This window comes from Cheilinus undulatus, linkage group 1 (genome assembly GCF_018320785.1).
Source record: "Cheilinus undulatus linkage group 1, ASM1832078v1, whole genome shotgun sequence".
Classification (NCBI taxonomy): domain Eukaryota; kingdom Metazoa; phylum Chordata; class Actinopteri; order Labriformes; family Labridae; genus Cheilinus; species Cheilinus undulatus.
In genome coordinates, this window is record NC_054865.1 from 41,309,208 (window position 1) to 41,333,352 (window position 24,145).

Sequence of the window (24,145 nt, forward strand, 5' to 3'; positions counted from 1 at the left end):
AACAAAACCAGAGAATTACCAAAACAGAAGAAAGTAACATAATGCTTTTTAACTGAATAAACATATTGGGTTAGGCTTTTTAATTATGAGTTCTGAAACTTCTATCACTGCTTGCTTCTCCTTGAGCAGTGCTTCTACAGTAGGAAATATTCGTTTGCCACAAATTGTGGCAGCACTTTTCTCAAAACCACAGCTGCAGGTGTACCAGGAAATACAAAAGTGGAACTGGGTAATATTAAGCAATATTTTCCCATACACCAAAGCCTCAAACTGTGTGTTCACATCTCTTACATTTGGAGGTTGTTTTCCTAATTGAGGTCTTATTGAGAAAAGATTTGGTAATGTTCCTCTCTGAACAGTCTTCACACTTTTTTTCAGTTGGCATGTTTGTGTCTTTAGCAGCAGCAACTGGGGATCCTGGATGGGGGCTCGTTTCTGCAGGAGTTACTGTGTGGTGGTGGTCTCAGGCTCATTGTCTTATATCGTTTTCCTGTCCTGAGCCTGAGGAAAAACAGAAATATTAAGCAGTGCTTTGTTTTTTTGTGTTCTTTTAGTCAACTTGATGTTATAAAAGTGTATTTTTTTCAAATGTTCACTGAGGGAAATCTATAAGTTTAATTCTGCAGCAAACCTCCAGCACAGCCCCCTAGATGTTATTTTCAGCTTGTGCCTTATGTAAGACAGATTTCAATATATTTTTCTCAATTTTACAAAGAAGTTACACAACAGAGAATATTTTTTTTACTTTCCTGTTTCATCTTAGAGGAAGTGTCAACTCAGGCTTTTTTGACCACATCTTATTCAGAAAAAAGCGAGGAGTGATGAAAACTATTGTGCAAAAAGGACAAGTTGAGCCAAGACATTATTGAGAAAGTGTGTTTTTTGGATCCCTCTCGCTCACCTGTCTTTTCATGTCAGTGTGCAGGAAGAGGAAGATTGAGAACTGTTTGTTCAGTAATCTGTAAAATCTGTGCAAAAAAAAAAAAAAAAATTTTCAACATGAATACTATTATCTCTTCATCAAATGAGGTTCAGTGTATGAAACACCTTGATTTATGAGTCTTTGCTTTGATCATGCGAGGTATATTATTCTCAGCAAAGATATTTCCTGTACCTTCTGATAACACTAACTTCCTCAAAACTCACCAGCTGTGTCAAACAGTGTCATGTTTCCACCATGTTTTATCATAGTGATCAACTTACTCAAAAAGAAGCGTGCAGGTCAAAGTCTGTCATATTTGCATTAGGAAACACAGTCAACCACTTCTGTTTCTGGGTCACCTCAATTATTTTCCAACTGTGACAAAACCACCCATTTATTTTGTAAAAACAAAACAGCACTGTTGTTAGAGTTAAGTAACATTTAGAGAAGAGAAAGCCTAATGCCTACCATAATTTTTTGGCAACAATCATACTATGGTAATGAAATTCAACAGACTGAGCTATTTTATGAGAATTTCTCTCAGTAACAGATTTTTTAAAGAGTCAAACTTCATAGAGGAGTATTAGAGACTATTTGATGATCTGCTGGTTACTGTAGATCAGCCAATAGTTGAATGTAACTGTTCTTATCCATCAAAGAAGCAGCATGCATACAACTGGGACATACTTTGTCAATAACTTCTGCTTGGTCTTTGATTATCTTTCTTATACATCTGTTGAAGGCTGAAGCACAAAAAAATGTCAGATTTGTATGTTATGACAGGTTAAGATTGCCCTGGAGATTTAAATAATATGTTTTCAATTCTTATTTCTTTCCTTTATCTGTCACTATCATTTGAAAATTGTGGGATGGATATACTTAAAATGCCAAAATTACAAAAATAAGTATTTTTAAATGTATTGCTACTGTGCAGATTGCAAGCCAAAATGCCTTTAGTAAGCAGTCCTCAGTGCTACAAAATTCAACCTATACAACATACATTTACGTACACATAAAATTTACATTTTATCATGTGAATAAAACCCCAAATATCTTTAGGTCAGGCCAAATTTTGTTTTGTTCATGGCATGTTAGATGGGAAAAATGTCAGCACCTCCTTAGCTTTCTCCTCCTCATCCTCCACCTGGTCTCTCAGCATGCTGCATGTGTGCTGTAAAGACACAGTCTGCTCCTCTATGCTCTCCAGAGCGCTGACCACAGCTTTCAAATTCTCCTACAACAACAGAAAAAATACATTACGTTGGACTGTAGTATAACAACATGCACTGAATAAGAACTAAGTAACAGATTACTGACTTAGATGACAGCTGCAATGATTATTTCTATAAGGCTGCGACCAAGGGCCGTCTTTCTTACTGATTTATATGTTAATTTATTTTACAATATCTTATCTTTTAATTATGGATGCATGATACAATTTTTGCCAATATCAGATATGCCAATATTCAAAAAATAATTTTAGCTAATACTGATATCGATATTAAAGAGTAGCTAGACTTAAAACTTAAGTCCTTAAAACCCACAATTTTAAAGTTTGAGGATGAATAAATTCTCAAATTTCAGTCCTTTAAACCCACTTTAAAGTGTAAGGAATATAAATGTACGAAGAAAAAGATTTCAGTTGACGTAGGTCTGTTGATCCAGCCTAAAACTCTGCAAACTTATACAGCCATTATTAACAGCTTATATAGGCACATTCTAAAGCCGAAAATATCGTTTGTATATAGTGGCAGAAATTTTCATACCTGCCTATACCAATTTTTCACTTTTTAAAGTAATATCTGCTGATGCCAATGTTGTACCCATAAAGCGTGCATACCTACTTTTAATGTCAAACATGATTAAAACATTCAGTCCAGGGAACAAAGATGTTGCAAATTAGTTTCTCATCAGAATATAATGATATGAATCAGTCAGTTGTTTTTGGGCTAGCCACATTGCAAAACCAGTTGAAACTTCATGGTTTCAAACCTCTAGGCTGCTCAGAGTCTGCCTGCCCACTGCAGACTTCTTTGACTCCTCCTGGTGTCGCTGAGTTGAGTGTTCAAACCATTTTTGTTTGTCCGCTGGAACTTTAAGCTGTGCACAATGTCCAAGAAACCTAAAATAGGTTAGGAGAAAATGTCAGCAGATAAAAGACCAGAGGATGTAAATCATTATGATATTTGTCTCAAATTTTTGTGTCTTTTGATTATTTTAAGCCTATGTTGGGCCAATATGTTTCACATCTTTTAGAACTCAGACTATGATGTTTGGAATAATTGTTCTGACTGTATAGGTAGTTGGAAAATGTGCTTTTTGTTATTAGTTATATTCTATGTGTTCATTTATGTTAGAAATAATAAAGTTGTCCATTAAAATGCTGGATGGATACCTATTAGAGTATCTTAGTCTACTTTTTTCCACAGTATTTTCCTTGATGTTTATAAACAGATACAGAAAAAAAAAACTGTTAACCAAAAGAAAAAGGTACCTTTACCTCCCACCACCCCCTTTAAAAAAAAAAAAACAGGAACCCAGCACATCCCAGAAAATATCAACCAAATCTAATGACCACATGCACAGCACATTTTCCTTGTCAAAAAAAAAAAAAAAACATAATAAAATAACAACATATGCATTTGTACATGCATACATATACACATATTCATACATTCATTATACGAATCATTAAAGACAAAAATTACAGCAAATGGTTTACAACCACTACATACTATTTTCCTCAATTAAGAAATCTCAGCAAAGGGTCCCAGATCTTCTCAAACTCAACTCCTCTGTCCAAATCTTAGTCTAATTTTTGAAAGGCACGGTGTAAACATTCAAGAATATACAAGCTTAAAAGAAATGCTATAATATACTGTATGACTACTCGAGTACTGTGCAGTAATTCAAAAAAACATCATTATTAGTGTGCTTTTATTTACTAAATTTGCTTCTTTACATTGTGTATTAAGTCATTAGCATACTTTGGTCAACTGATGTGCTTTATAAATAAAGTTTGAATTAATTTGACAAATTGCATACTGCCATGTCAGTGGATATATAAGTATTAGTAAGCTGGCTTCTGCCATTTGTTTACATCTTGTAATGTGTCAGTGCTTACCTTTGTTTCATTGTGTTTAAATGTTCTTGGCTATCTGTCTTGTCTGTCCGCTTCAAGGCAAGAGTTGCTCTGGAAAAAAATTAAAAGTTTCTCAACTAAGTTGCAGTAACTCCATATCATATGAAGTATCTCTATTTATCAATGGGAATATATTTTAATACAAAGTTTCTCTTTGTGTGCCTTAAATAGAGGCTACGCTTACTCCTTAAAAAAGTAAGGAGCAGATGAGGTACGAAGAGTGTTTAATTTTCGTTTTGGTAAATCTTACAGTATTGACAGGTCCATTATCTTCTCCAGGGCAGAGATGGAGGAGCCTGTCATCTGCTTCCAGTTTTCCTGAGCTTTGGATTTGTTTTTAGGGGCTGAGGATGGGCCTTCCGCTAAAGTTGTTTAAAACAAGAAAAGGAGGGAAGTTGGTGATGTTAATAACTTTTGAGATTATGCTGCATCGTTATCCCTAAATGATGTAATATTTAACACAAACATCTGAGAAGGGAAGGTGTTATGCTACCAATCGTACCCTTCCTCTTCTGTGCCTGCACCGGTTTAGCGATTTTTTCATTGTTTTTGTCACTGGGCTCAGGGTCCTGTAAGCGTTCAGAGAAACTTAAGCAAGGGAAATACCTTAATCATACACGTTCATATACAGTATATCAGGGTAAAATACACTATCAGTGAATGCCAGTATCTAAGAACCTACTCTTACCTGTTGTTCGGTTGTTTGCTTCGTCACCTGTTTAACCTTTCTCTTGTTTTTCTGTTTGGGTGTTTTTGATGCAGCTCGATCTGAACCTCTTGCAGGCTTCATAGCTACAAACCTAGCTACTAACAGTTATCTTAATACCAACACTTTAAAAGAAGCAGAAAAGCGGTAAACACGGGCTGTCTGTATTGAGACTTAAGGCAAGTAATAAAACGGGAAGACTTAATTGTCACTCTGCTATGTGTTGATTAAGTAAGTAAAAAAGAGAAATTGTCAGTTGAGAAGCTCTGTACCGCGCGGCTGATTTCGAACACTACCCTAATCACAACGCGCATGCGTTGAGTAATATGTTTTCACCCGGTGATTCGCTTGCCAGGCAGTGTCTCTCTGAGGACAAAAAAAAAAAAAAAAAAAACGACGAAAACAAGCACTCGTTACCCCGTATTTAACGCCAAAAGCAATATTACGCCATGAATAATATTCTGGTAAATACCAAAGATTTGTTCATGAAAAAACAGTTCCAGGCTTAAAGAATCATAAAGAGGGGCATGTCACCTGTGAGATCAAACCCAGGGCCAGAAAACAGTTTTTATAACTTTGATTTTTATCTCCCAGTACCCACGCATCATGGTTACGTGGTTAAATGTGGTACTGGCGTTGTAACACTTTTGCCATTATTACTTCGAAGATATGTTTATGCAAACTAGTTGTCAAAAAGAGTAGTGATGGTTGAAACAGAGTGAGAGTATTCACTAAATCGTCCAATAAAAATGACCTTGAACAATACAAAAGTAGTTCTGCATACATACAGCACACCTCACCTAGATATGTTTACATTTTTGCCTCATTTTTTAATCTCTTACCTTCTGGAACATTTTACCTAGATTTCTTAATGTTCTAAACATGTTATTATTTCCCATTTGCTAAGTTTACTACTAGCTTTGTAAATAAACGTGTGTATGCAGGTCGCGTCTCTCTGAGAGCGACGATCACACAACCTTACTGTAAAGGATGCAGTGCTGAGTGTTACAGGCATCTCCTGTGTTAAACCTAAGTGCCGAGTGGAAAACTGCATCCAGGGGTTTTAGAGTTGCAGCCGAGGTATGCCTATACAAAATATCCCCATGATCCAACACTGATAAAAAAAAAATGTTGCCTCAACCAGAGTTTTTCAACAATGCAGAGAATGCAAAGATTTGTTTCTATAGAAAAAAGCCATTTTTTTAACTAAGTTTACATGACAAATTAGAAACGTGATTTTTAAAAGTAATCTTCTCACCACTTCAAATGCCAGGATATTTATATTCTGACACTCTTTCAATATTGGTGCCACCATAAGTGGTAATAATGACACTGTCAAAATCAATGTTTTTAGCTCTAGAAAAGAGCACAAATTTGTTTTTCTCTGCATTCAGAACTAACCTGTGATTGGTCAGAGCAACCTTCAAATCATTAAAGCAGCTCTGAAGTGAACACACAGCAGACTGAACATTACCCACAGTGCAATACAAAATTGTGTCATCTGCATAAAGATGAATTTTACAATTTGAAACTGCTGACACAATATCATTTATATAAATGATAAAAAGCACTGGACCAAGGACAGAACCTTGTGGAACACCATTTGTAAGAGTAATAAATTCTGATTTTGCATTTCCAAGTGCTACACACTGTTGTCTGCCCATGAGATAGCTCTTGAACCAACAGTAAGCATTCTTATCAAAGCCAATAGTTTACTTAAAAGCGCTGTATGATTAACAGTGTCAAAGGCTTTGGAAAGGTCAATAAATAGAGCTGCACAATGTTTCCTGTTATCCAAGGCTTAAATAATGTCATTTAAAACAAGAGTGGCAGCAGTGACAGTGCTGTTTTTTTTTCTAAAACCAGACTGGTGTGAACTTAAAACAGAATATTATAAAAGAAATTATTTGAGCTGCTCACTTACTAAAGATTTAAATATTTTAGCAAGGCATGACAGTATAGAAATAGGCCTATAGTTGTTCATGACTGACATTTCACCACCTTTGTGTAGGGGAGTGACATACACTGTCTTCCAAGCCAAGGGAACAGTACAAGATAAAATTAACAGATCAAAAATATATGCAATGTAGTTCACCAAAATGGGGGCTGCAAGCTTTAAAAGGCAGGGATCAAGTTTATCCTCCCCAGTGAAATATTTGGAGTCCAAAGCTAATAAAGCATTGAGGACTAAATCAGAGGCAATGGGTTGCAGAGTAAATTTTGATCTTGGCATGGCCTGGGAGGAATGATCAATAATAGGGAGAGAGGCTCCTGTGTAGGTTTGTTCAAATAGATTGCCAGTCACATTAAAATGATCATTGAAGGCCACACAGATGTCTTTGTGGTGTGTTATTATGGTGCCATCAGCTGAGGTGAGATGAGTTAAGGAGGGGAGGACTTCCGATTAAGGGAATTTTGAAATCTGCTCCAAAGCCATCTCATAATTGCAAAGATGGAATCCATCACAGTACCCCACTTGAATGACTTATTTGGTATCACAAATGTTTGCAGATGGAGACTGCATGGCTAGGTGATTGATATCATACACCTGTGGCAACAGATCAGATTGAAACACCTGAATTCAGTATTTAACAGGTGTGGCCAAATACTTTCATCCATATAGTTTATTTCTTTATTTATTTAATTTGTTTAATGTTTTTGAACAGCCTTTATGTCCATACTAAGTGAAAGTGTAAAGATCAGTTTAGTTACTATTTTCACCTACTTTAAGCCTAACATGAACAAAAACATAAAATTGTATAGTCGAGCATTTTTGAGGCATTGAGTGAAACATGAAAACATACACTTTATTTGTTTTCAAGACAAAAAACAAAAAACTCCAAATGAACTTATATGTTTGGTGTAAAAAATGAAGAACGGTTTCCAAATATGACTGAATCCATTTCCATTCAGTTAATGGTGCAAGTTGAATGAGTCACAATATGATGACACTACTGATTTCAGTGCCTCAAGTCTTTCACACCCTCCCTGTTAGATGAAATTTTCCCATATAACGTCCATGATTGCGCAGGTCAAAAGGGCTAACCACTCTCCTAACACCCATCATGTTGCCTTGCACTATCTGCTTGAAGGTCCACGGGTTCTGGTTGTTCTGCTCCATTTCAGCCTGCTTCTTGTGCATCTCTTCAAGGCTCTTTCTGCTCATGACCTTAAAATACATAAAAAAATAACTTCAAAAACTAATACAAACATTCATTAGATTGCAAGCAAAGGCAAACTCCATTTACATTTCAAATTTACAATATGCTACCTGCTGATATGCATGCTTTTAGGTAAAGCATTCAGTTTACTGAGTTGCAAACATTTTGCCTAAAGGCTTCATTAAAGCTTTTTATGAGAAGTCATCTTTCAAAAAATGAAAGTAAGAGGTAGTTCCACATGGATCTGTATAGATCAGAGCAGTGAAACATCACTTTCCGCTTTCCAATGTGACCTTGCCCCATTTGGGGGAAAACAAACCCTCACATTGAATGGCGGTAGGTTAGAAAACGTAGGTAACAACGCGATTAAAAGCCATTTTGTTGTGTTTTGTGCCTTAAATGATGTAAAAGCCATAATATAGGGTATGTTTTGTTATTCCCAAGTGACGACAGAGTGTCAAAGAAGAGCTATGTCTTTCTGGCTGAAACTAGAGAGGAGTAGAGAGGGCAAATGTTGGACCTGTGCTGTGTTCTCAACGACTTAAAGCTAGCGATTGCTCTGTGACAGCAGGAAATGTAGTCTGCCTGTTAACAGCTTTTTCACACAGTCACTAACTTATTAACCACACTTATGTTGTTTATGACATCTCCAGTCACAAGGTGGGACTGGTTGTCCAGTTTGACGGAGGGAGCCTGAACACACCATCATGTATGTACATCTATAATTTTGTTTATTTCATATAGTTGCAATGCAAGTATTTTTTCATAAAAAGCCTACATTATATGTTTATCTCACTGGCCATTAGATTTTCGTTCCCAGTAATGGTTTAACCGTACAGTTTTCATATTTAAAGCTTTTAAATCCCTAATGACCAAAACTTTCCCTTGACTGCTTTTTGTTTCTAAGGAATGTTTTCCCCCACAAAGGGGCGGGGCTAGCATAATTTGGGCAAAGTACCCAGATGGGTTGCTCTGATCTATCTGATCCACTTGCCTTTATTTTTTTACGCAGTATATTATTAGATTTCAGATAATGAGGAATGCCTTGCTTAAACTAATGCAGCCCAAAAAAAACAGCTCTACAATAAATCTTACCTTCATATAGGTTAGAATATGTAGTTCAAGTGTTGTATAGAGATAGAAAGCTGGAAACAAAGATTTACCAAAACTCTGCCTTTCAATAGCTAAGACTTTTAAGTACTTAGATATAAAAACAGTTTAGGGTTTGTTACATTAAATAAGCAACTAGTAAGAAACATTCCGTATCTTTTACCTTGGCAGGAAAGGGTAGCTTCTTTGCTATTTCAGTCAAGATAGGCTCAACCTCTTTAAGCTCCACCTTTCCTCCCACTTCAATGATTAGACGGCCGCAGCGAACAGGTGTCACATAGTGGTCGATGGCTCCCTTGCCCCCACCCATACGTTGTCCCAGACCTTTACGTGTGATCGGCTTATAGGGGCTATTGATTCGCCATCGAGCAAATGTCGTCTGAGGATCCATCTTGCGGTTGACTGTTAGACGCATCATCTCAATGTGACCCCAATGAAGGTAGCCGCCTCCCATGGCCTGAGCATCAAAGAGATACAGAAAGGAGAAGAATCGTTATTTATGAATATGTATTGGACACGTCAAAGTACTTAAATTTCAGTACTTTAAGGTCCGAAGTCATGAAGGATGCACCTCATACTGTAACGTACCAAATACTTCATGTCATACTCAATACTTCAATACTTTATCATGTAAATGGTATACTGTTATACTGATGTTTACATAACTTGCTGTTATCAATCATATAACATCTGTATCAACATGTAATTTTGTTTTCATTGTTTATTTATCTATCCATCTATTCTTTTTATTTAGCTCACTGCTGCCTTGTCTTTGTGCTGCTGCAACACTCAGATTTCCCCTCTGGGGATCCACAAAGGATTATATTACTTCAGTGGCTCCCAAAGTTGGGGTCACCAGACACTTTTTCCAAAAAAATCAAAGAGAAAATCTAAATGATTTAAAGTGGTTTATTTCATCAATTGTTGTTAAAACATCCTTAAAATGGCTTCAATTTAAAATAAAACCAAAGTTTTAAGTGAGATTTGTGCTTAAATATAAGTAATGAGTACCAAAACTCACTAAAATGTACATTTAAAAGTGATGCCTTGTGAAACACCTTTGCACTTCAACCACCTCCAGGGAGGATGGGGGTCCTCAGTCTCTGATACTGTTATTTCTGAGGCCCTGGGCTTAAAAGTTTAGGAACCCCTATCTTATCTTGCCTCACCATATCTTATCTGAAAATGAATTCCATAATACACAGCTGAAGAAAACCACAGTTATTTTGATTCTAAAAAATGTCTGATATCACTGAACATCAGTAAAAAGTACACTCACCACAATAGCATACTGTCCTGTTGTGAAGGCATTTGCTGCCACAGCTGGCCCTTGGATATCCCGCAGCTTCTTCCTTTCTTTCTTGGCCTTTTTAAGATTGGGAACTTTGTTCATAAATTTTAGTTTTACTTTCTCTGGTAAAACCACGTCTAGAGGAAGCAAAAATAAAATGAGGAATTACAAAACACATTCTCTTACAGCACTGGAAAACATGTCTTACTGAACAAAGACTCAAACACTAGGGAAGATAAGGTTGAACTATTTGGCAAGATCATCTAATTGGGTTTTGTTTTTTGTTTTTTTTAATCCTATGTTGCAATTTATTTATTTTTTCCCCATCATATGTATTTTCAACAAACACAAGCTTTAAATCATTCTGTACAGTAACCAGCACAATATCAGATAGATTAAACTAAGGCTGAACAATTTTGGAAAAATAACATCTTATTGTGATTATTTTGACTCATAATGCAAATTGATTTAAATGACTGCATTGAAGGGAATTACTTTTTTGTTTTGGCATTCTCATTTGTTAAAAAAGAACATATACAAATAAGGAAAGTACGTTTTTTTGTTTGTTTTTTTTACCATTTTAAAACATTTCAACTGAAAGTTTGCAAGATGTGAATAGCATAACATCTCTGCTGCATAAAAAGTATTAAACTGGAATTTTGACTCACATTCCAGGTTAAAGAAATATTGACAGGGTTCCTACACACTTTTAAAATCAAAATTAAAACTTCTGAAGAACTGAACTGAGAAAAATTGATATCACTTTTTAAACAGTAAACTGTCAAAAATGAAAGGCATGACATTTCTTGGCACACCGAACCAGGACTGAATTTTGATTTAATGAACTATTTACGAAATATCAACTGGTACAGAGTAAGACCATTTTTGGGGGGGTTGTAAATTCCAAAATTTGATGATTTCTGGCACATTTAATGCCTCTATTCTTACAATATACAGTATACTGATATTTATCATTATGCATTTTTAGTGCTGAGCTGATTCTAAACAGTTAAACTATTAAAAAGCAGAATAATATTTTTTGTCCGGGAAGATCTGTTGAATGGGGTGGGCTACAAGAATTTTTAAGTGGGAAACCTGGAAGCCCAGATGTACCGAGTTTATCAAATGGCAGCTAGTCAGATAAAATCAGAGAGGTCTGGGTCCTCCTCCAGGAAATTAATAAATTCCCTGAATTTTGGAGAATATTTATTCAACAATTTTGGGGGGAGATGATTAAAATCATATTACATTCACTCGAAAAGAAAGATTGGATAAGGACATGTCTTAATCATAGTGCCTGCTAAAATGTAAGACCTCTCACTGATAAAAATCAGACTTTTAAAGATCTTATGGGCTTACATTTCAAAGTGCAATTTAAAACTATTTATGACATTTTAAGGATCTGTAGGACCCCGACTGCATCTTTTGCGACTTTAAAATTGCAGCAGGTCATATTGCAATTTGATTGAAATTTCGATTCATTGCTTAGTCCTAAAAGCAAAGACATGGGCCTACATAAGTCTAAATACATGAGGTTTAACAAAGCCTCATCATTGTTGTATGATATAAAATAATGTGAAGAAATATCGTTTGAAATCACTACAAAAAAAAGACAATAGGTGACAGAAATATTTTACCACTGTAGTCTGGAGGTATTTCAAATGTCTTCAATCCAGCAGTGAGGACTTTCACGTGACTGTGCAAAAGACCTGTGGAAAAAACAATAAATAAGATTCCTTATGTAATGTTTGGTAAAATGTAAACCTTATACAGACTTGTCATCTGTCAATGTTGGCATAATAATGCACAGGTCAAATAAATGTTTCCCTAAATTGAACAACAGTGGGAGAAAAATTATTCTGACTTTCTGTGACTCAGAATCCAAAGTTTGAAGAAAGTAATCTCTGAAGGAGGTACAGTTTAATGTGCTGATAGTTGTAGTTAAGCTTTATCTATGTTTTATCTTACACAGACTTTCCTCAATCTAAAGCCTAAATTACACTTGTTTTAGTTGTAGCTTTACTTTATTTGAATGGCACTTATGTGACACCTCCTTTAGTGGTACAAGATGAAGACATCTTTTAAAAACCATAACATTAAGTCAGTGCAAGGTTTGTTCATGTGTCCCCAATATGCACACCATCAAAGCTTGCTCGGTAAAGACATGCAAAAACTAAAGGACTAAGTTATTAAACGCTTATGTAAATGCCAATGAAACGTCAACGCTAGCTAGCTTGTTACCTCGGTGACCGTAGGTTTTACAGATACCGGATAAGCCCGTGACGGCCGTCTTTATGAAGGAGAGCATGCTGTTCGCCTAAACACCGGCACTATTAATACAAATCAATCACTTCAAAAGATTTAAAATCTCGCAATTAAAGCAGGACAGTCATTGAACCGCTATGTACAGCATGCTATGTACAAGGTCGCTGCCATTGCTGTCGTGCTTCCTGCTCTTCCGCCAGAAGAAGATCCACATCCGGTAGGGTTTTTCACAACAAAAGACCAAACTTTAAAAAACATTTACAAGATAAAACAAGTAATTCTGGAAGTCCATTTCCGCCACCTGAAAAGAAAAATGTTGAAGTTAGAAGAAAGAAACAGTAAAAAAAAAAAAAAAAACCTAAGACACAACTATGAGAAGAAAAGCGAAAAAATATTAGAAAAAAAGTCATGATTATGAGATACAAAGTCGTAATTATGAGATAAAGGCTAATAATTTCGACTTTTAATTTTTATCACATACTTTCTACTTTTGATCACAAAAGTATGATTTTGTATCACAAGTACGGTTTTTTTATATCATAATTTCGACTTTTTGTCTCATAAATCTGACTTTTTAGCTCATAATTTCGACTCATAACAATGACTTAGAATTTTTTTTTTTCAAGAATTGCCTTACTTTCACATTTTTTCTTTTTTATTTAGCGAAAATGGGCTTCCATAAGTAATGGTTGTAGAGCGATTTTAAAAAAAAACGGAAAAACGAGACCTCATTTGATATTTTTTCATGAAAAACAGAGGAGCGATAATTTATTTTTATGGATGGTGTGTGCACATAGAGGTGGGTCTTTTTACTGCGATGTGCTTCTATTGTCATGAAGACTTTAAGTGAAACCGTTTCTGTCTGTTCTTTATCCACCTAAAGCAAGTGACTTGCGTCCTCTGAGTCAGGGACATTTGACTTGCTTTTATAAAATAGACTATTATCAGTAAAGGATTTCTTCCACATATGTTTTTTTGTAATAAAAGCACGGCGCTATAAACGTTTCACATGTCCAAACCATGTCAGCTCTACAAAAAAGCAGCAAAAGTTAGGCATTAAAGTGTTTATGTAAAGAACAGTAATACCACACATAGCTACAATATCAAAAAAGTCTGTTTTTGGTAAAGTACCACGCCCTCTACAGAAAAACCATGCCCCTAAACTGAAAGCAACAAGGAGAAATTGCTTCATGTTATGAAACTATGATTAAGAGAAAAGTAACATGAACAGAATGACTCACTGTGTTACAAATCTATTATCTGATGAATATTGCTTAGTATTTCTAAGAAAAAGACTTTATTTTGGTAACTCAATGTTAGATCTATCTGATGAGAAGTTTCCAGTAAAAACTGTATTGCTGACTTTTGCATTTAATCACCATGTAACATGTGCCAATAAGCCTCCCCTGTTCAGTTGGGTATTAAAAAGGGAAAGAAAAAAGGCATCTGCTCATGCTGAGGAATCATTGAAAGCCAACATTATCCAACAGATTTTTCTTTTTTATTGTATCTTACTTCCTTCAAGGCTAAGAAAATATACTCACAGACACAATCTTCCTTCTACATAAAATTATAAGGAGTGCTAGTTCACCTTTTGGATTGTCCAAAAAAAACATCCTGTCTTGTGACAGAAAAGTGTAAACATCAGCCCTATTCACACTTGCACCAAACTCTTGAAAATTTCCTGAACTGATCTAGGCGAGCTGCATGAGTGCACACAAACAGCTGAACTTTTCACCCGGGCTTTACCCTGAACCTTTTCTAGTCCACCAAATTTTTTCCCTCGTCCTCACCCATCCACTGACTCACAGACAAACTCCCAGCACACTTCCTGCTGTAGACACAGGCAGGCCTGCCCACAGAACTGGCTGTACCCCTGAGAAGCCAGAGAATGGGTCCTCCCCAATTGTGGTTTACTAATGATAACAATGTATGTGTGTTGGATCAGTACTATTAGAGCTAGTATCCTGGCTAAGGGTTATCTCATTTTGGAGCTGAAAATTGTGTCAAACTATTGGGTTCTGAAGAAGTTTTTTATTAATGCTAAGTTTGAAGCCGTTTCACCACTTTCCACACATTTTGGTACTTCTTTTTTCCAATTTTAACCAATTTTTTAGGCTTTTTGTCAGTTTTTGCCACTTTTATCCCATTTGTGCCAGTTTTCACCCTTTGAAACAACCTATTTTTGCCAACGTTTTTTTCCATGTTTCACCCATTTTTTGCCACTTTAAATCAATTTTTGTTGCTTGTGCCAATTTTTAGTACCTTTCCTCCCTCTAAACACATTTTTGCCACTTTTGGCCCATTTTTTGCCTACCAATAAAAAGTGGCATTCTGCCCCAAGTAAAGGGATTTACATTCTAAAAAGCCTATATTGTACCCCAGTATAAATGAATGAAACAATTTTTGTTACTTTGATAAGCGTGGTTATTATTCGGGTTAAAAATGAAACATTTTTATCACAGCTAAGTTTTACAAAGGACCACGTTTTTTATTATTCATGTTTTTATTGCTTTTCTGGATTTTTCTAGTGAATTGTTTAGAAATTAAGCCCATTTTTGTCACTTTCAACAGGCCAATAGCGATGCAGTCTAATAGAATAATCATGACAGTAATCCTTATTCATCAGGACCCCAATTTTCAGCTTTTGTTAAACCTGAGAGCTTTTTGTATGTTTTAAGGTTATTGTGGACGTATCAGTTTGTGTTGTTTGTAATAGTTACTCTTTGTGAAACCATAAAACTCCATTTGATGGATGCTTTTATGCAACTTACAATAAATTTTTAGCTTACACATATTTTGTGTTTTGCATTACTGCATTGCAATTAAGCTAAGCGTTCAAACAGGAAGACTGTTATATTTCCATTGATTAATAATTACTCACTCATGTGTCTCCCTTTTCCTCTTCTGCAATCAGCTGATATAGGCATCTACACACTTAAATTCTGAGCCCATTCCTTCTGCTGTCACATTTTAAAATCTCTTCTCCTTGGCAGTTGTTTCAGTGCAATCACCGCAACCCTGCTTCACCCCAGCCACCTCCAATACATCTCATCGGTGTCCAGGTCCAGCTCCTCTGTGCCATCCTGCATCCCTGCTAACCCAGACATCTCATCGACATCTGGGTTAAGCTTATCAGAGGTCTATTCCTCATCTTATCCTACTCCACCCATCACCACCAGTGTCTAGACTCCTTGGGGGGTATCCTATCCTGCTGTCGACCTCACTACCCCTTCAACTACATAAATGGAGTCCGTTCGCCAAAAACATTTCGCATTTTCAAACATTTCCAAACTAGTAAGATCAAAAACTGTTATGCTCATACTAAGTTTCTCCTGATTGAAATGCTTTTATGAACAAGAATTAGTTGAATGCTTTAGGCCTAAATGTTGACACAATCTAGACACAGAACTCATTAAGTAGAAGAATTATCATTAAACATTAAGTCCTGATAATATCAATAAATATAATTACAAATAAGGGTGGTAAAAACTAGCATGCAGTTTTATAATAAAAGTTTATTGTTAAAACAGCATACACAAAGCATAAATAAATCATGTCCTTCTGCTGATATGCAGTTTTCTCCATGGGAAACACCACAGTTACATTGCATTTTAAAAGCTAATAAATACAAGTGAACAGAGCTTTTTCTCAGAACCATACACTCTCCATCAAACTTTGTGATAAAAACAAACCAAAGGAAACAGTACTGAAAAATAAGAATTTAAACAATCAGCAAATAAACCGACATAAGTGTTTATGCAAATAATATTTTTTTATGTTCTTACAAATATTCACTTTCAGTTTGTTAAAACTTTAAAACTCCATTATGATTGTAACAGAGTTAACAGAAGTTTAGGTTAGCATGGTACTTCAGTACGCATGCTAACACTTAACACTGTGTCTGTGATGTTTACCTGTAAATAAACCTTCTGTTTACAGTCACTTCTACTGAACAGGAAAAAAATCTGTGTATCCCTAAGGTGCAACAGAAAATCCCTTCAGCATTGAACATCTGCAAAACCAGTTTAAAACCAATACTGTTTACAACCATGTTTAGAACCTCGCACTTTTGTTTGTTTACGATCACAAATAACCCAGAGGAACAGTGGGAAACTATTGTGATCAAAAAGTCTCTAAATGCAGCAAAAGGCCAAAAAATGTAGACTACTGTGTTGTTTATTTGCCATCTGTTAGAAAAAAATAAACAAAGTTTCAAAATATGGGGCACTTCAACTTCAACATTAAGAATAATATTTGACTTCTTAAAAAGTCAAATCTATTTGAAAGTCCATAAAACAGCTTTGGGATGGCACAGTAAGTCTACACTCATAGAACACCACATCCCGCAGATATCTGCCCTAGATTCCATGGTAGAGGAGATCAAATTTAGGAATATTTTGTGGATCTATAGGACTCTGGACAATCATCTTCCCCCGCATGGCGCCTCTGTAAATGACTTCAATTAGATCCATGAAATCCTGCTTGGTCTTGAAGCTGCCAACAAACTTGGTGTGATCTGGAGAGCTGAAAGGAGAAAAAAATTTAAGCATGTATCAACCAAATAAGGCCAACCTTACTGACACAAGCCCAATCCCAGTCACCCAGTCCACAATCCCCCAAGAATCACAAAAATCAATCACCCCCCTCTCTTTCTCCACCTTTCAGTGCTGAAACAAGCCGTTCTCAGATTTTCCCCTCATGATGTCATGTGGGGACTTAGCCCTGCCCCCAGGTTCGGTCGGCCCTCTCCACTTGGAAGAAAGTTCCAGCCTCCTCTCCTAATCCTCCACTCAGCAGCTGAGAGGAGGATCAGGAGAGCCACATCCATTCAGCCACGCCCATTTCCTGAGAGGGGCGGAGTCAGACAGCTCAGTAACATTTAAAAACCACAGACAAAGAAACAGCTTGTTCTAAGCATGGCAGAAACAGAGGGGGTTTTTATACATACAAAAATCCAATACTGGAGGGTTTTTTCAGCAACAAACTTCACAGGCATTTTTTGGGGATCTCTGAGAACACTATAAACTTGTCTTCAAAGGGTAAAAATATGTGACCTCTAAGAGCACCTCCAAGTCTGTGGAGTTTGGGATTCAGTCATTATGTGCCTGAAGGGTTACAGCTTTTTTGTGCATGTGTTCATATACAACATTCAAGTTCACTGACAGGAGCACTGGCTGGTAGGATTGCTACTTCACAGAAGAGCTGAAATAGCTGATTAATGCATAACTGGCAATGAAATAATTAAATCAACTACTTTGAAAATCCATTACTATTTCATTTTGAATATATTTTAATAAATTGAAATATGCTTCACATGTGTAAATATTTGCTGCCTTTTTTCAAAATTACATAGCCCTTAGGTATGGACTGTTGGTTAAAGAAGGTGAACAACTCAATAATGTCAGCTGGCCTTTTTTTTGAAAAATGTCTTTCATATCTAAAATTAATGAGACTCATTGATTACTTACTATTTTTATATAAAATTAAAAAAAACTTCTTCTCTGTCATTATCATGGGTGGATAAAATACAGGAATATTGTACCAAAGAAAAAGTACAGCTACTCTGCTTGAAATTTACTCAAATAAAAATAAAAGTACTGGTCTATAAATCTACTCAAGTAAAACTAAAAATACAATTTAAAACCTTTTTTCAAGTACTCAGTACTGAGTAGACACTAGATACAAAGTATACTAGACAAAAACTTTGTCAATAGTTTCCTGATGTGTAGAGCATAACATCTCTTCTACAAAAAAAATGAAGGAAGGCCTTTTTTGGTCAAACACATCCATATTGGATGATTTTTGGCAAATTAAATGCCTGTTTTTATAAATATATGGAATAGTGATATTACAAAACATATGCAACACAAGCATATATATTCTAAGAATTTATTCACTTAAGGTAAACACTTTTATTCAAACTGCAACAAATATTTTTGTTTCTTTTCTATTTTCTTTTTTTGTTTTGTTTTGTATATTTATGGGGTAACAGGAGCTCATGGAGAAAACCCTTCACAGACACATTGGACCATGTGCCGCCCTGACAGACAGAAAGCTACCTCCTATCTATCAGGACTTTCTTTGACCCACTGTGCTGCCCAGGCCTGTTACAGCCTCCGTGAATCTGGAGGAGGGGGAGGGCAGAGTGTGGCCACTCAGGTCTTGCAGCATGTTCTCAAACTTGTACTGGTGCCAGCATGATGGAGTGAGGGCCTTTTTGAACTCCCTCCATAATGACACGTTTTCCTCCGCCTCTCTTAGTAACCCGTGCACCTCTCTCAGCAGGACGATGCAGCAGTACGTCTTCTCCTCCAGCTCGTCCTCCAGGATCTCCAGCCACTTGTTGACTGCGTCTCTGCTGGAGGCCTCCTCGTTCATTTTCAGTTCCAGCATCTGGATCCTGTCCTCCGCCTCTGATAGCTGAAGCCTGTAGTTGGTTTTTCAGAGTGTCAACCCTCAACGTTTCAGTCTGCAGATGACTGGTCTTAGATGCTATTAGGTCTCTCCCGTAATCGATGTCTCTCTGCAGGACCTGGATGTTGCCTTTCTCAGTCTGCAGTTTGAATTCCAGGTCACAGACGTAGCTGGTCTGTACCTGCAGCTGATTGGTCAAGGAGTCTATCTGCAGAGAGGTATCAGTGTCCTTTCTTGAGGCTTCTCTCTGGAAGACCCCTTCTTGAGAGAGTCTATCTCAGCCGACAGCCTCTGTCGGACCTCCTGAGCCTCTCTCTGCAGGGAGCCAGACCTCAACACTTCATCCTTCAATCGATCATTCTGAGAAGACACAAGATCCAAGAGCTCTTGTATTTTCCCAGGATCAACTGATTCCTCCTCTGGTGCTCTGGAGGCTGGACGTGAATTCTCCAGCTGCTTTCTGAGGTCTTCTATCTCCCCCTCCTTGTCCTGTTGGGCCTTTTCCTGAGCCTTTATTTGATCATGCTGTAACTCCAGCTGACCCTTTAGAGCTTTCAGCTGCATGGCTTCTTTTTTGGAGGCCTTTTCTGGCATGGTCTTGTTCCTCTCCTCCAGGACCTCGTTCTGAGCTCTCAGGGTCCTGGTCTCCTGTTCCAGGACTTCTTTTTGAGCTCTCAGGGTCCTGTTCTCCCGCTCTATGGCCTCTTTTTGAGCTCTCACTGTGTTATTGTCCTTCTCCCCGACTTCTTTTTGAGCTTTCAGGGTCCTGGTCTCCCGCTCCAGGACTTCTTTTTGACCTCTCAGGGTCTTGTTATCCTGTTCCAGGACCTGTTTCTGACCTGTCAAGGTCTTGTTCCCCTGCTCCAGGACTTCTTTTTGAGCTCTCAGGGTCCTGTTCTCCTGCTCCAGGACCTGTTTCTGACCTGTCAGGGTCCTGTTCTCCTGCTCCAGGACCTGTTTCTGACCTCTCAGGGTCTTGTTATCCCGCTTCAAGACTTCTTTCTGAGCTCTCAGGGTCTTCTCTTGGTGTGAAACCCCTGAGGCTTTGTCCTGGAGCTTTTTATTCTGAGCTTCACTGACCCCGATGAGCTCCTCTTTGGTCTTATATGGATAAAGGCCAAAGTTCACCTCAGTGAAGGATGGATTCAGGTGCTTCAGCTGTTCCTTCAGCATCCTGATCTGTTTTTCACTCTCCATCCTCCTGTTATTCTCTGCCTTCACCGCCTCAAGGAGATCATTAATCTTTTTGTCTTTTTTGTTACTCTCGGTCTCTAATTTGGCTTTTGATTCGTTCTCCTCTTCCAGCTTGGAGGACACATCTTTTAGCTCAAGGGATACGTGTTTGAGTTTACCGGTCCGGTCTCTGAGCTTACTCTTTAGACTCTCAATGTCCCCCATCCAAGGAGGGCGTTCATGGCCCTGGAATGGTGGGCGAGGGGGTCCGTATTGTTGATGAGGGGGTCCATGGTGTGGTGGACCAGGGGGACCTCTGTACGGCCAATATGAGGGTCTGTTATTCGGTGGGGGAGGGGGTCCACGGTTGGGATATGGTGGTCGTGGGGGTCCGTGATAAGGGTAGCGTGGAGGAGGGGGTCCCCGGTAGTGATTTTGGTACTGCCTGGGACCTCCTTCCTCACTTTCTTGGGGAGCATTTTTTTTGCTCCTCAGCTGTGACTTTTTCAACCTGGATCCGATCGCTGCTTGTCTCAGGCACTGTATCGACCATTTTTTCATCCTCAATCTCCATAGACTCGGTGTTTTCACATTCCATGTCCATTAAATCCCCCCGGCTAATTGAACTAGTCTCGGTGTTTTCAGACATTTTCTTATCCTGTGTAAACGGTCAGTAAGCATCTGAAATCCCAATGACAACTGAACATTGAAAAAAAAAAACAACAACCCTATTTTCAAAAAGGCTGGGGCACTGGGTGTAAAAGGAGCATTCTAGAGAGGCAGAATCTCTCAGAAGTAATGATGGGCAACAATGACAGTGTTCAAAATTATAAACCATGTGAGTGTGGCAACAAAGGGTCTTTTCATACCTGAGAGCCAAGATCAAAGTTCACATTTTTGGTGCATTATATATACTACTCAAAAAAGATTGATTAAATCAAATTAATGTAGGTAGAAGAGAAAGACCGAATAAAGACAGGTGTCAAACCAAAGTGCCATGTTAAGATCACTTACAAGTAAAAGTAAGACAATTTACGGCCTGGAATTTATAAATTCCAATTTTAGACTTTTAATGACCTGCAGAAACCCTGCTATAGGTTTAAGAATAACAGTAAATATAAATCTGTCAACAGTTCCTGAGCATTGGAGTGGTTATTTCTGACACATCTCTCAAAATGATTAGATGGCTATAAAACAAACAGCAGGGTTGGTCTATAATAAACGTTGTCTGTTTCTGCCACCTTTAGCAGCATTGTTACATGGCGTGCTGTATGCTTTATTCGTCAGTCAAAAAAGTACACAATAATAATAATAATTCAAAAACAGTCATCTCGATAACTCACCCATAATCCACTTTCATGTGCTGTCCATTGAAAAAGAAAACAGTGGAGGGGATGTAACTGATGTCAAAGTATCTTGTGTAGATTGGAGCTTTATCCACGTCAACTATGTAGATTGACGCCATGTTACTCAGGTCATGGGCCGTTTTTGACAGCTAGAAAGGACAGAAATACAAAGTTAAATACATCATGAAGTAGCCTTCTCGTTTTCATTGAGCCGTGGTTTGGATATCAGCATCTGTTCTGCTTACAATCTCATCCAACTGGAGACAAACAGAGTCGTCATCTCTGCCAAACCTCAGAACTAAGACCTTTTCCGCTACTCCCTTTATTACTTCATCTATGTCTTTTTTACAAGTTAATTTCGGCAAAAACAAACTCATTTTTTTTAGCTAACAAGTAAGCAGCACCCATTTAGAATACAGAAGGAAACTGCGTCATTACTACTGTGCGAGACCGCGAAAATATCCGTGTGGGAACAAGTTAAAGTAACATTGATGTAAAAACTCTTATTATGAATTAAACTGACGTGTTATCGGAAAAACAACTTATAGTTTTAATTATGTCACTTGGAGCAGCTTTTAAGGCTTATCTACATGGAAATATAAACCAACAGAGCAGTGTCGTGTGGGTGGCTATAGTTGGGGGTTTCAGTACGACACATTAGGGTGTGACACCAGATAACAACGTGACCTTCCTGCTGTTTGATAAGCATGGATGCGGCAAGTGGAGAACACAACTTAAAGACTACTGAAGACGTCTTCAGATCTGTAGACATACCGTGTATGTTTTCATAACTCTGAAAACTGGGAATTCACCTTTTTTTCTGAAACTTTCTGCTCAGTTTAATCGAGACGTAGCGACATGCTAGCAGAGACTCGCTGCATTTCCTAGTTTTTTTTGGCACTCCAGAGAAAGCTGTGGTTTAAGATATTTCCTAATTATGTTACGATTACTCGCGACCGAGGGTTTTTATGGCCTCTGGAAATGCAGTCGTCCTGTTGTGTCCTGTGTTGTCAAGAGGAAAGCCAAAAGTTTTCCACCGATAGGCCGCGCACACATCATGTGTCGGACCTTTTACACTGGGAATCCAGCATGGAAGGATGTAGACCAACCTCAAACAGATGAACCTGTGGAAGCAGACACAATAGATCTGGACAAATGGAAATCAGTTATGAGGTCAAAGGCTACATCAGCTGAGAAAGTCGGTGAAGGAGAGCAAGCAAGTGATGAAGACAGCGTTGACCCAGCAGATGATCTGGAGAGCAGTGCGTCTTCACTAGAGGCTACTCGGGAAATGGTCGCTATGTGGGGTGAAGCTGGGAAGCATGTACCCCAAGAGATGACTGATGAAGAGGTGAGGACGCTGGCACAGCTCTCCACCAAGTCTGCCAGGAAGAAGTTCCTCAAGTTTCTGGCCATCAAGGAGGCCCATAGAAGGACCACTAAGAAGAAGCGGGAGAAACAGAAGGCAGAAAAAGAAGCCTTGAGAGAGCAGAAAAGAGCACAGGTTGGCGAAGGAGCAGAAGAAGAGGATCCGAGAGCAGAGGAGCTTAAACGGACATTCATTCGCAAGTTTTGGGACCGCTCCTTGGACCAGCTTCTGGCCTGGAGGTGTGCTCAGGCCATGGTGTTTGATCAGCCGCTGGTGTTTGACATGAGCTATGACTCCAAGATGACCAGGAAGGAGATGGGGGACACGGTCTCCCAGCTAATGGAGGTAGAAGGGTGGAACAGGCGTGCCGTTGAGCCCTTCCACCTCCACTTCTGCAACCTGCAGGAAGATGGGGCCTACATGGCAGAGCTGCTCAAGCGCTACGGAGAAGAGACCTTTGCCCGGCTGCTCATCACCAGCACCCACCGTCATTATATTGACATGTTTCCCCATGAGCAGCTTGTGTACCTCACTGCAGACTCACCCAATGTTCTCCGCAAGTTTGACCACTCCAAGGTCTACATTATTGGTGCTCTAGTGGACCGCAGCATCCAGCGTGGGTTGTCTTTAGCCAACGCAAAGCGTCTGAAGCTTGCCACAGCACGGTTACCACTAGATGAGCACCTCCGCTGGGAGGTCGGGGCCAAAAATCTAACCCTGGACCAGATGATCCGCATTATGCTCACTATTAAGGAGACTGGGAAATGGGAGGAAGCTCTTGGGTTTGTACCAAAGAGGAAGCATGATGGGTTCCACCAACAAAAGACAGAAAAAGTAACACACAACAGCAAAGTCAGAGGGGTGACAAACCACAGAAAAGAGCTGGATGTTGACCTGCTGTTGAGATCTGGAGCAGTGATTTATAATAAGAGTCCAAGTCTACACAGATCAGGGTTTGATAAAGCAGCTGTAACCAAAGTTCGTACATCATTTAAGAGCAATGTGGAGGGAAGAAAAAATTTGGGGAAAAACAAGATGTGAGGGGAGATGAAAAAATGACTCAAAACATTGAATCTTGTACTAACAATGAAATATGTTTAGTTACCTTCTGAGGAAAAACTGGGACAAATTGTGAAAAAAAAATGTTGAGAGTGGGGTTCTTTGATGCTTTTCTGTAATAAGCAAGGTAAATCAGGCTAATAAAAGAAAAAATACATTTAAAATGGTCAAAAGTACTTTGGTC

The 24,145-nt window shown here is 38.2% G+C and overlaps 4 protein-coding genes across 4 annotated transcripts; 1 reads left to right on the forward strand and 3 right to left on the reverse strand.

Annotated features, from left to right (window-relative positions):
- Positions 1-368: 368 nt before the first annotated feature.
- On the reverse strand, positions 369-5,054 carry LOC121513132 (centromere protein Q). Its single transcript, XM_041792679.1, has 8 exons — positions 4,753-5,054; positions 4,567-4,633; positions 4,315-4,426; positions 4,047-4,115; positions 2,915-3,044; positions 2,037-2,156; positions 902-968; positions 369-501 (listed from the first exon to the last, which is right to left on the reverse strand). Exons 1-7 carry the CDS (start codon positions 4,852-4,854, stop codon positions 915-917), a joined length of 654 nt encoding a protein of 217 aa, XP_041648613.1. The 5' UTR covers positions 4,855-5,054; the 3' UTR covers positions 369-501; positions 902-914.
- A 2,502-nt stretch (positions 5,055-7,556) lies between these two features.
- mrpl16 (mitochondrial ribosomal protein L16) lies at positions 7,557-12,787 on the reverse strand. The gene is made up of 5 exons (XM_041789078.1): positions 12,574-12,787; positions 11,970-12,041; positions 10,321-10,469; positions 9,205-9,498; positions 7,557-7,939 (listed from the first exon to the last, which is right to left on the reverse strand). The coding sequence occupies exons 1-5, from the start codon at positions 12,638-12,640 to the stop codon at positions 7,748-7,750; spliced, it is 774 nt and encodes a 257-aa protein (XP_041645012.1). The 5' UTR covers positions 12,641-12,787; the 3' UTR covers positions 7,557-7,747.
- Positions 12,788-16,097: 3,310 nt separating this feature from the next.
- Positions 16,098-21,974, reverse strand: txnl4b (thioredoxin-like 4B). Its single transcript, XM_041804608.1, has 3 exons — positions 21,779-21,974; positions 21,531-21,682; positions 16,098-17,124 (listed from the first exon to the last, which is right to left on the reverse strand). Exons 1-3 carry the CDS (start codon positions 21,908-21,910, stop codon positions 16,959-16,961), a joined length of 450 nt encoding a protein of 149 aa, XP_041660542.1. The 5' UTR covers positions 21,911-21,974; the 3' UTR covers positions 16,098-16,958.
- A 238-nt stretch (positions 21,975-22,212) lies between these two features.
- trmt10c (tRNA methyltransferase 10C, mitochondrial RNase P subunit) lies at positions 22,213-24,127 on the forward strand. The gene has a single exon (XM_041790176.1). The coding sequence runs from the start codon at positions 22,471-22,473 to the stop codon at positions 23,941-23,943; it is 1,473 nt and encodes a 490-aa protein (XP_041646110.1). The 5' UTR covers positions 22,213-22,470; the 3' UTR covers positions 23,944-24,127.
- The last annotated feature ends 18 nt before the right edge of the window (positions 24,128-24,145 follow it).

Coding starts and splice junctions, on each gene's coding strand:
- txnl4b (XM_041804608.1), bottom strand. CDS start 21,910: ATGAGTTTGTTTTTGCCGAAATTAACTTGTAAAAAAGACATAGATGAA. Junction 21,683..21,778: donor GTCTCCAGTTGGATGAGATT/GTAAGCAGAACA, acceptor TGTCCTTTCTAG/CTGTCAAAAACGGCCCATGA. Junction 17,125..21,530: donor CACATGAAAGTGGATTATGG/GTGAGTTATCGA, acceptor TTCTCCTTTCAG/CTCTCCAGATCACACCAAGT.
- trmt10c (XM_041790176.1), top strand. CDS start 22,471: ATGTTACGATTACTCGCGACCGAGGGTTTTTATGGCCTCTGGAAATGC.
- mrpl16 (XM_041789078.1), bottom strand. CDS start 12,640: ATGCTCTCCTTCATAAAGACGGCCGTCACGGGCTTATCCGGTATCTGT. Junction 10,470..11,969: donor AATACCTCCAGACTACAGTG/GTAAAATATTTC, acceptor TGCTTCCTCTAG/ACGTGGTTTTACCAGAGAAA. Junction 7,940..9,204: donor AGCTACCCTTTCCTGCCAAG/GTAAAAGATACG, acceptor ATGTATTTTAAG/GTCATGAGCAGAAAGAGCCT.
- LOC121513132 (XM_041792679.1), bottom strand. CDS start 4,854: ATGAAGCCTGCAAGAGGTTCAGATCGAGCTGCATCAAAAACACCCAAA. Junction 4,634..4,752: donor AGCAAACAACCGAACAACAG/GTAAGAGTAGGT, acceptor GAACGCTTACAG/GACCCTGAGCCCAGTGACAA. Junction 969..2,036: donor AGGAGGAGAAAGCTAAGGAG/GTGCTGACATTT, acceptor TTTTTTGCACAG/ATTTTACAGATTACTGAACA.